This window comes from Abramis brama, assembly GCF_963993115.1.
Source record: "Abramis brama genome assembly, chromosome: 15".
Lineage (NCBI taxonomy): Eukaryota > Metazoa > Chordata > Actinopteri > Cypriniformes > Leuciscidae > Abramis > Abramis brama.
The window spans coordinates 588,561-600,665 of NC_139977.1; the positions used below are offsets into that span (position 1 = coordinate 588,561).

Here is a 12,105-nt window from a genome sequence, read left to right on the forward strand (position 1 = left end):
GCTAATAGAATTGGTGATCTGAGGATTACAGTAAGTGTACCACTCACTCCTCTAGCGCATCGTAAACATGCTGAGACTGCGTTCGTGGGTGGTTTATGCTCTCTTATAAGAGCATGACCACGTCGGCACGTTGTTCGTCTTGCCTTTTTCATGAAGGCTTGAGCATTCAGCGTGCTGTGTGTCAGCGATGGTCACGTTCACTGTCTTGCATGGCCGGCAGCTTCGGATGGCATTCTGATCTTTCTCATGAGGGTCCAAGCATTTCATTCGGGGCTCCAGGGGAGGATCAGATGTCGATCGCTACATCGAAGAGAGGGCTGTTATACTCTGGAAATGAAGTTGATGCTGAGTTCCCACTATAATGGTGTGTGTACTCATTCAGATTCAGACTTGACAGCCACACTTTCCCGGGCTACTCTGGGGGCACTGTGCAACGCTTAAATGCCTTGCCCGTGCCTGCCCGGATGTGTGTGAAAAACTTTGGCAGTATGGAAGCATTTTGGCGCCAATATCTGCAGAAAAGTTTTTCCTCTCTCACTACCCTTGGTGGTGAGACGGCTTTGTTAATTGCAGACCGTCTCAGTGCACGGGGGTAGTTCTGAGTTGAGGTGGAGCTGTGCATAGTGACTGACCGTGATTAAGTCACAGCGCTGGCCCTCGGTCAGACAATGTCCACACTGGTGGTCCAGAAGCGCCTCAAAAATCAGCCCGCTCGGAGTTCGTCTACCTCCCCAGCAAGAGGGAGGGAAGCGACCCTGAGACGGGCGACCCAGAGGATGTGACGTCTGCTCTTCAGGAATGCGTGTCAAAGCACCACTCCTTCCCCCGGAGGAGGGCCGGGTGGAGAATCTTGTTTCTGTTCCGCTGCTGGTCAACTAGTCAACGGTACCCAAAATTTCAATATAAGAGCAGTTCCACCTCCTCTGGGTCACACACGGTCGAGACTGGCAGTCAAGGACGACGCTCAATTGCCTCGCTACTCCTAGTCTCCCCGTCCAAGAGGGCCAGAACGACAGTACGCGCCGCCACGTTGCCTCGTCGCTCTCATTCCTCCTCGCCCCAGCGCTCAGATGACAGTGACGCTGCTATGGCCTCGTCGATCTTGTCTCTCGCTGGGTAAGAAAATGGTAGAGACTGGCAGTCAAGGACGACGCTCAATTGCCTCGCCACTCCCAGTCTCTCCCGTCCAAGAGGGTCAGAATGACGGTGCGTTGCCTCGCTGCTCTCATTCCCCTCACCCCAGTGCTCAGATGGCAGTGACGCCGCTACGGCCTCGTCACTCTTGTCTACCGCTTGGCAAGTAGGTGCGGAAACCAGGACTCAACGCCCCCAGGCCTCACTCCTCATTTCCCCTCCTTCCTTTGCCTCGGGGCAGCCTGCAGCCGAACGCCTCTGGGCCTTCCCTGCCGTCTGCCCCCCGGTGGAAGCAGGTAGGTGTTGCCCCGCACACCCAGACCTCGCTCTCGGCCGCAGCAATGCCTCCGAAGCCGGGTCCATGCCTTCCACCTCGCTGCCCCTCCGCGGGTACGCCGGTGGTCCGGGTGGGCTCGTTGGTACGGTCTCTCGAAGCCTGGCTAGCGCTTCCGAGACCGTCCCGCTGTCTCACCCGTACCATACGGCTCGGCTATGCAATTCAGTTTGCCCACCGGCCTCCCAAGTACAGGGGCATCTGCTTCACCCAAGTGCGGAGCGTCGACGCCCCTGTCTTGAAGTAAGAGATCGAAGTCCTGCTGGCAAAGGACGCGATCGAGCCGGTCCCTCCAGCCGAGATGAGGTCTGGGTTCTACAACCCTTACTTCATTGTACCCAAGAAAGGCGGTGGGTTACGGCCAATCCTGGACTTGCGAGTTTTGAATCAGGCCCTGCACAAGCTCCCGTTCAAAATACTCATGCAGAAACGCATCTTTGAATGCATCCGTCCCCGGGATTGGTTTGCAGCGATCGACCTGAAGGACGCGTACTTTCATGTCTCGATTCTTCCTCGACACAGACCGTTTCTTCGGTTTGCTTTCGAGGGACGATCATATCAGTACAAGGTCATACCCTTCGGGCTGGCCCTGTCGCCCCGTGTCTTCACGAAAGTTGCGGAGGCGGCCATTGTTCCCATGAGAGAATGTGGCGTTTGCATTCTCAACTATCTCGATGACTGGCTCATTTTAGCTCACTCGCGAGGTCTGTTGTGCGAACACAGGGACATGGTGCTCCGACACCTCAGCCAGTTGGGGCTTCAGGTCAACTGGGACAAGAGTAAACTCTGCCCCACGCAGAGGATCTCTTATCTCGGTATGGAGTTGAACTCGGTCGCTCAGACCGCGCGCCTCACAGAGGGGTGCGTCTAGTCAGTGCTCAACTGCCTCAAGTCCTTTCAAGGCAGGTCAGCGGTCCCACTGAAAGTTTCAGAGGCTCCTGGGGCATATGGCAGTCACTGCCGCAGTAGACCGCTTCAGCACTGGCTTCACGTTCAAGTCCCGAGATGGGCGTGGCAGAGCGGCACGTTCCGGGTGAACATCACCCCGCACTGTCGACAAACCTTCAGCCTTTGGTCAGACCCTGCTTTTCTACGGGCCGGAGTGCCCTTAGTACAGGTGTCCAGGCATGCTGTGGTTATCACAAATGCTTCTGCCAACAGCTGGGGGGCCACGTACAACGGACTTGCAGTTACGGGTCTGTGGACGGGGCCCCAACTGCATTGGCACATCAACTGCCTAGAGTTGCAAGCAGTACGCTTAGCCTTGTGCCGCCTCAGAGGCTTACGTCGTCACAGACATGTACTGGTCCGTACGGACAGCACTGTGACCGTTGCGTACATCAACCGCCAAGGTGGTCTACTGCTCCTGTCGTATGTCACGACTCACCCACCATCTCCTTCTTTGGAGTCAGAAGCATCTGAGGTCACTTCGAGCCATTCACGTCCCTGATGCGCTCAACTGTGCAGTCGACGAGCTCTCACGGCAGCCGCCTCTTCCGGGAGAATGGCGACTCCATCCCCAGGCGGTCCAGCTGATATGGGAAATCTTCGGAGCCGCTCAGATAGATCTGTTTGCCTCTCCGGACACGACCCATTGCCAGTTGTTCTATTCCCTGACCGCAGGAACCCTCGGCTCGGATGCACTGGCGCCCAGCTGGCCCCAGGGCCTTCGCAAATATGCGTTTCCCCCAGTGAGCCTTCTCGCACAGACTTGGTGCAAGATCAGGGAGGAGGAGGAGCAGGTCTTGCTAGTCGCCCCTTATTGGCCCGACCGATCCTGGTTTCCTGAACTCATGCTCCTCGCGACAGCCCCTCCTTGGCCGATTCCTCTGAGGAAAGACCTTCTCTCTCAGAGACGGGGCACCCTATGACACCCACGTCCAGACCTCTGGAAACTCCATGTCTGGTCCCTGGACGGGACGTGGAGGTTCTAGGTGGCCTACCACAGGCTGTGGTAGACACCATCACTTCCGCTAGAGCCCCATCTACGAGGCGCCTCTATGCGTTGAAGTGGAACCTATTCATCGGTTGGTGTTCTTTCCGAAGGGAAGACCCCCGAACTTGCCCGATCAGTGTCGTGCTTTCCTTCCTGCAAGATGGGTTGGAGTGAAGGCTGTCTCCCTCCATCCTCAAAGTGTATGTTGCCGCGATAGCCGCACATCACGATGCAGTAGAGGGTAAGTCTTTGGGAAAGCACGACCTGGTCATCAGGTTCCTCAGGGGTGCTAGGAGATTGAATCCTCCTCGTAATCAGCACCCCGTACCCTCTTGGGATCTGTCTTTAGTGCTCAGAGCACTCCAGAATCCTCCATTTGAGCCCTTGCATGCAGTTGATTTAAATATCTTGTCAATGAAGACAGCTCTCCTGCTCGCTTGGCGTCCATCAAGAGGGTAGGGGACCTGCAGGCATTTTCGGTCGACGAGTCATGCCTAGAGTTCGCGCCAGACTTCTCTCACGTTGTTCTGAGACCCCGGCCCAAATCTGTGCCAAAGGTTCCTACCACTCCTTTTAGAGATCAGGTAGTGAACCTGCAAGCGCTGCCCCCGGAGGAGGCAGACCCAGCCCTGGCTTTGCTCTGTCCTGTTCGCACTCTGCGCTGCTACATTGACAGAACTCAAAGCTTTAGGACCTCAGACCAGCTCTTTGTCTGTTACAGAGGCCAGCAAAAGGGGAAGGCTGTCTCCAAGCAGAGGTTAGCCCACTGGCTAGTGGATGTTATCGTCCGGGCTTATGATTCCCAGGACGTGCCTTGTCCACCTAGGTTGAGGGCACACTCTACTAGGAGTGTTGCCTATACTTGGGCTTTGGCTCAAGGCGCCTCGCTGACAGATATCTGTAGAGCTGCGGGCTGGGCGAAACCTAACACGTTCGCTTGGTTTTACAGCCTTCGTAAAGAACCTGTTTCCTCCCGTGTACTCGCTTCAGCCAGTAGCGTGAGGAATTAGGTTAATGTCGGCTTGCTACGCCATTCTTGCCCCAGGGGCCAGATACGTGTGTTTTCCTGCTCAGTTGGTTACCCAACAAACGGCTAACCTTGTGAGTTCCTCTGTCACCCCCCGGCGTCAGGCGAGGCGGATCGCCGGTCGCGAGACCTGTTACCTCTCACTATGAGCTGAGTTCAGGCTGGGATTATGTTGCGGTCCCTACAGCGACCCCATATGCGTTTTCTCCATGATACGGTTACCCCCCGGGTTAGCCAGTGTCTTCCCCTCGACAGAGTCTGCTCTGTCGTCTCTGCTGAGTACGCTCCCACCCTCCGGGCTGGGACTACCTCAGAGACTTCCATGTGTTCACTACCCTAATGGCTAGTGCACGTGTATTCCTAGTGCCTCCCTTCGGGCAGGTTTTGGGCTCCGCAGCGTTCCCTTCTACATCATGGGCAAGCTTTCCCAGTGTTATCCAATGTCCACTGAGCGGGTCTTGCGGAACAGCAGTGTGTGACCTCTTCCCAGCTAAGCTTTCGCATATAAGAGATACGTTTCAAGAAACTGCTGGCTGAAGCTTAGACAGGGCGCTGGAAGGGGCCAGCACCATGGCGTTTTATTAGGGATACCAATTCGTTGGACGAGACGTAGGAGTTCCCGAACGAAAGGGAACGTCTCGGTTATGTATGGTAACCCTTGTTCCCTGAGTAGGGAACGGAGACGTCTCGTCCCGTCGCCATGCTGCTGTACCTTCGCGGAGGACTGGACACGGTTTGGCTCCTCAGCGATAAGCGTTTGTGTATGCACTTGCTTCCGCCTTTATACCCGCACTGGTAGGCGGGCCGTGGAATGCAAATCTTGCATGCCAATGTTCATTGGCTCGTTTTAATTCACTCGAAGGCAATTGGTCTCCCTAGCGTGATCCCAATTCGTTGGAAACTCCTCCGATGAGACGTCTCCGTTCCCTACTCAGGGAACGAGGGTTACCATACGTAACCAAGACGTTTCGTGATAATATAATATTTAAACTCAAATCAATATTTTGTGTCCAATTATTTACTTATGTGGCAAGTAGATGTATAATAAGTAGGATAATATATATTCAAACAATTCTCATCACAGAATAAAGCTGACAGGGTGATCAGGACTGAACCAGAAGGGTCTTGTATCGCCCTGAATGCACAGCTAACCACGGTTTATCCATTACATATAAGTATTAGTAATAAAAACTCTTAAAACTTTGGAAACAATCTAATGAAGATTAAACAAAATTATCTATCAGACCATTTTAGTCTTGTTTTTGTTTCTTTTGTTCATTATTGACCATATGAAGAAAATGGCGGAGGATGTGGACACATTTATACAATCTTACCACAGTATCTCCAGTTTACAGTGATGATCCTTCAGTCCATCAGAGAGCAGCTTCACTCCTCTGTCTCCTAGTTTATTTCTAGACAGGATCATTTCTCTCAGGTGTGAGGGGTTTGATCTCAGAGCTGAAGCCAGAGCAGCACAACCTTCATCTGTAACACCACAATCACTCAACCTGTGGAAATTAAAGATACATGGTGAACTGATACCAGCTGCAAACATAGAATAAAAAGTGTAAACTATAAATGTGATTTCTAGAGGCAGTAAAACATCCACATAAACATCATTAGAGGACAAACAGCATCAGTATCAGTATATAGAAAAAGACACTGTTAAAGACACTGTTGCTGTTTGCTGTCAGTTTTGATCCCTGTCACATTAAATCCTTCATCACGTCTCACACAATGACCTCTACAATCATCAGCTCTCGCACACACGCACGCACACACCTCAGCTGCTTTAGTAAGTGTCTCACATGTACCAGATAATGAACCACTTTTGCTACATCATTAGAGGACAAACAACATCAATATATAGAAAAAGACACTGTTAAAGACACTGCTGTTTGCTGTCAGTTTTGATCCTCGTCACATCCTGTAGACCTCTACAATCATCAGTTCAACACACACACACACACACACACACACACACACACACACACACACACACACCCCTCCCTCCTCAGCTGCTAAGTGTGTCTCACATGTACCAGAAAATGAACCACTTATGTTGCTTTGGTTAGAAAGCACCTGCTAAAATCATAAATGTGATCATGTTTTATCAGTGTAGTGATTGTTGTCAGAGTGACTTACTGAACTGATCTGGATTCTTTAACCACAGGCAGCATCTTCTGAAGAACTTCATCTGCTGTATTTTGTGCTCCAATAAACTGATTTAGATCAAACTCATCCATCTTCTGCTCTGATGTCAGCAACACATAACCCAGAGCTGACCACTGTGAAGAGGAGAGTTTGGTTTCTCCTATTTCTCCAGATGTTAGATAACGTTGGATCTCCTGCATCAGTGAATCATCACCCAGTTCATTCAGACAGTGGAACAGATTAATGGATCTCTCTGGAGAGCGATTCTTCCTGATCTTCTGTTTGATGTACTGAACTGTTTCCTCTTTGTTGTAGGAGCATCTTCCAGTCTGTGTCAGTAGTTCTCGTAAGAGAGTCTGATTGGACTCCAATGAGAGACCCAGAAGGAAACGCAGGAAAAGGTCCAGATGTCCATTCTTACTCTGTAAAGCCTCATCCACAGCTCTCTGATGCAGCTCAGATAATGAATGATATTTCTGACGGTTTAAAACCTTAGACAACAGACTTTGTTTGGTTTGTTCAAACACATTTATGTTCTTGTTTGTAAAGTAAATGTGTGCATATAGAGCTGCTAGATGTTCCTGGATGCTCAGATGAACAAAGCAGAAGACTTTCCCCTGATACAAGCCCAACTCCTCTCTGAAGATCTGAGTGCACAATCCTGAGTATACTGATGCTTCTGTCACATCAGTGCCACACTCTCTCAGGTCTTCCTCATAGAAGATCAGGTTGCCTTTCACAAGCTGCTGGAAAGCCAGTTTCCCCAGTTTGAGAATCATGTCTTCATCTTTCACTCTCTTCTCATAGTCCTTCTCATGTCTGATGTTGGTCTGAATGATCAGGAAGTGTGTGTACATTTGAGTGAGAGTCTTGGGAATCTCTACTCTCTCTGCTTCACTCAACATCTTCTCTAGAACAGCAGCTGAGATCCAGCAGAACACTGGGATGTGGCACATGATGTGGAGGCTCCTTGAGGACTTCAGGTGTGTGATGATTGTATTGGCCAGACTCTGATCACTGATTCTCTTCCTAAAGTATTCCTCCTTCTGTGACTCATTGAAGCCTCGTACCTCTGTCACTTGATGGACACACTCAGAGGGGACGAGATCCGCTGCTGCTGGTCTGGAGGTGATCCAGATGAGAGCAGAGGGAAGCAGATTCCCCTCAATGAGGTTCATCATCAGCTCGTCCACTGAGGCTGATTCAGATATATCACACAGTTTCACTTCGCTCTTAAAGTTCAGAGACAGACGACACTCATCCAGACCATCAAAGATGAACAACACTTTATATTCTTCACTGGATATTTCCATTCCTTTAGCTTCAGGGAAAAATACATGAAGAAGATCTGAAAGACTGAGTGTTTTGTCCTTCATCAAGTTGAGCTCTCTGAAAGCAAGTGGAAATATGAGCTGGACATCCTGATTCTCTGTCCCTTCAGCCCAGTCCACAATGAACTTCTGCACAGAGACTGTTTTTCCAATGCCAGCGACTCCTTTTGTCAGCACAGTTCTGATGGGTTTGTCTTGTCCAAGTAAAGGTCTAAAGATGTCATTGCATTTGATCGGTGTGTCCTCTGTTTCTGCTCTCCTGGATTGTCTCTCAATCTGTCTCACCTCATGCTCATTATTGATCTCTCCACTTTCACTCTCTGTGATGTAGAGCTCTGTGTAGATCTCATTCAGGAGTGTTGGGTTTCCCTGCTTTGCTGTTCCTTCATACAGACACTGAAACATCTTCAACAGATTTGATTTTAATCTGCTTTGGACCAGATGAGAGTCATGACTAAAAGATTAAAATAATAGATTACAACATGAATTATAGATGTGAAAATAAATAAACACTGTATTCTTTTGAAAGTAATTTATTCATTTGGATAGTGTGACTACAGTGAGTTGGTATAAGTGGTCCAAAGCATGGATGTAAACAAATACTCTGGGTTTGAGGGATGAAATGAAATGGCATTTATAACTGTCTGTCTAAAAAAAAGAGGAAGAAAAGACACATCCAAATTCAGGACCAAAAAAAAATATTTGCACACAAAAAAAAAAAAAAACAGCAACGTTTTGAGAAAAAGAAACTGATGGAGATCTTTTTGATCGAACTGTTGCCGTTTTATTTTTCAAAATAAAGGATATGATTACACAGATTTTTCATTATTATTATTTGTCTGTCTAACTGAAATGTTGTACCTCAGATCAGTTGATGTGTGTTTTCCCTTAAATACTGGTGGTATTCCCATAGACCGGTCACTCTTCATGGACACACAGCTGGACTCCGGTGAGTTTGATCTCTGACTGTGTAATTGACTTTAAAAGAAATAGTGACAAGAAGAATTCATCTAGTTAAAGCGATAGTTCACCCAAAAATGAAAATTACCCCATGATTTACTCACCCTTAAGGTGTATATGACTTTCTTCTTTCAGACGAATATAATCACAGTTATATAAAAAAATATCATTGCTCTTCCAAGCTTTATAGTGGCAGTGAATGGAGGATGAGATTTTGAAGCCCTAAAAATCCATCATCATAAAAGTAAATCCATACAGGTTACCATGGGGTTAATAAAGTCCTTCTGAAGCGAAGCGATGCGTTTGTGTAAGAAAATATCCATATTTATAACTTTATCAACTAAAATAACTAGCTTACGCAAGTCGACTTACGCCAAAAGAGTAACTCTTGACGCGATGTATGACGAAGGATGTAGGAGTATCGTAAGCTTTGACGACTCTCACGGTTCAAACAAACAGGGCTGAGCAACAAACTCAAGCTCCTCCCACATTTCTCTTAAAAAAATTCTCATTTAGACTTCTAATTTGTGACCGCCGTTTTGTTTTGCTCTATCCTCTGCGCTTCCGCGTTCGTCAGTACATCATGTGTCAGGTCAAGTATTACTCTTTCACCGTAAATCAATGCGTGCAGCTGGCTGTCGGAAGCTACTTATTTAAGTTGATAAAGTTTTAAAAATGGATATTTTACTCATACAAATGCATTGCTTTGATTTAGAAGGCCTTTATTAACCCCTGCATCCATATGGATTTACTTTTATGATGGATGCACTTTTTTGGGCTTCAAAATCTCATCCTCCATTCACTGCCATTATAAAGCTTGGAAGAGCAATGATATTTTTTTTTATTTAACTCCGGTAATATTCGTCTGAAAGAAGACAGTCATATACACCAAGGAAGGCTTCAGGGTGAGTAAATCATGGGCTAATTTTCATTTTTGGGTGAACTATCCCTTTATTATGACGCACAATGATAGTTATCCATCCATCCAAAAGGTTGTACCTCAGAACAGTTGGTGTGTGTTTTCCCTTAAATACTGGTGGTGTTTCTATAGACCAGTCACTCTTCATGGACACACAGCTGGACTCCGGTGAGTTTGATCTCTGACTGTGTGATTGACTTTAAAAGAATTATGATAAGAAGAATTAATGTAGTTAGCTTGAATTTTACATTGCACCATGATAATGTTATCCATACATCCAAATGTTGTATTGTATTGTTGGAAACTCAGAATCGAAGACCAGGAGACTTGGTTGTTTCTTCAGCAGGATTCTTTATTGAAATCACAAGCTGTCGGTAGCTGCAGTCACCAAGTCTGACTAAGTGAACGTTCTCTTACAGTTGATATAAATTTAGGGGCAGGAACCAAAACTTTGTGATGAGACAGGTTTCGGAACCTGTTCGGGACTGAGAGTGCTGCCCACCCTAATTCACTCAGCATATCTATTCAAATGCTGAGACCCGAGAACAGGACTCAGGACAGGACTCTCTTGCTAAAACACAAACTCCAAGAGTTTCAGTAAAACAGGACTGACCAGAGTCTTTTGCTAGAAAACTCTGATAATAATCATTTATACCTAACCTTAACATGCTAAATTCAATGTAAACCTAAATTAAACATTTTAATAAATCTGTAATCCAACATTTGCCCCTTTGAGAGTTCTAATAACTCACAAAATACAAATTTAGACACTTTAAAGTTCACTCTTGTAACTTGTGATAAGTTACAGGCACATAGCAAGTTCAATCTTGTAACGTGTGATAGTTACAGGCACATAGCATGATCTGTGTTGTTCATCTGTAATTGCATGTTGACACAGAAACAAACATGCAATTAGGGTCCGTGAAGTTCTTACGGGTAATATTCTTTTATGGTTGGACCAGTAATTTTTCTCGTGCGAGGCGCGAGTCATTTGTTGAATGAAACACTTGATACTGTGGAAGCATACGTAGAACGCCAGTAGGAGAAATAACAGCAGAATTGCTATTTCTTTAATCCACAGCCAGGGTTTACCAATCAAGTTTCCGAACCATGAAGAATTGTCTTCAGTCATCTGGTGTAATTTTGTTGAAAGATCAAGAATGTCTTGTTGGATTTTGTTCAAGTTCTCTGTTGGATCCATTAACCCGGTGCAGCACTCAGGGCCGATAATGGTGCAGGCTCCCCCTTGCGTTGCAAGAATGTAATCCAAGGCTACTCTGTTCTGTAAGATCATTATCTTGTGCGAAGCGAGAGTGTTCGTGATGTTGCCCAGGGCCAAAGCCGTATCATTGGCCAATTTCTGTACAGAATCCGACAGGCTTCTGACTTGATCGAGAGCCTGCATGACACCATACGATGGGATTAAGGCTCCAAGAGTTCTTGACCACCACGTTTGAACACAAGTGAGTCCTGGAATGCAGCCATCTTTGTTGATAGAAGGAGCTGAATTATGTAACTGTGGAGAGCTTGGAGTGGAGTGTGTGTTTTCTCTGATAGCTGGCAGAACATAAACCAGGGTGCACCTGCCATTGAATTGGCTGGGTAGGATGCTGTAGACAGAAGTTCCAACAGACCAGTATTCGTTGTAAAGACTGCAAACATTAGGGTTGTATCCTCTGTTCAATCCGAGTCTGCTAATTGTGGTTCCTTCTTTCCCTATTTCTTAATTCATGAGACATCTAAAAGGAACAGTGAGGTGAGGATGGACTAGTGGTTGGGAAGGGCCTATGAGGGAATCTTCACCGCAGGGTTGGCCCCCGAAGCCTGTTGCACTCGGTTCTTCCCTGGGCTCCTCACTGGTCCGTGTCCTATCCTATCCCTGTAGGTGGAGGAACCACTTTGCAGTGTGACACATGAGTCCATGTTTTCTTTCCCTGGCACAACACTGCAGCTGCTGTAATCAACATTACTTGATGTGGTCCATGCCACTTAGGTTCTAACGGCTTGTGTCTGAATGATTTTATCATGACCCACTGACCTGGGATGATTGTGTGTCCACCCTCTGGTGGAGTCTGCCAACTTGACTCAACTCTCTCTCTGGCACTCTGTACTGCCTTTGTAAGGTGTTCACAGTAAGAGATCAGGGCATCTGAGGCAATGTGAACATCAGCATTTCTAAGATCAATCACACCTGGCATCTGCATTGGACATCCTGTAATAATCTCATGAGTGCTCAGTCCTACTGATCTGTTAGGTGACGCTCTCATACTACACAGTACAGCTGGCAGTGCTTCAACCCATGACACTCCT

At 47.4% G+C, this 12,105-nt stretch overlaps 1 protein-coding gene across 1 annotated transcript; it reads right to left on the minus strand.

Moving 5' to 3' along the window:
- Positions 1-5,707: 5,707 nt before the first annotated feature.
- LOC311097868 (protein NLRC3-like) lies at positions 5,708-8,364 on the minus strand. The gene is made up of 2 exons (XM_084137822.1): positions 6,577-8,364; positions 5,708-5,939 (listed from the first exon to the last, which is right to left on the minus strand). The coding sequence occupies exons 1-2, from the start codon at positions 8,319-8,321 to the stop codon at positions 5,762-5,764; spliced, it is 1,923 nt and encodes a 640-aa protein (XP_083993948.1). The 5' UTR covers positions 8,322-8,364; the 3' UTR covers positions 5,708-5,761.
- Between the last annotated feature and the right edge of the window lie 3,741 nt (positions 8,365-12,105).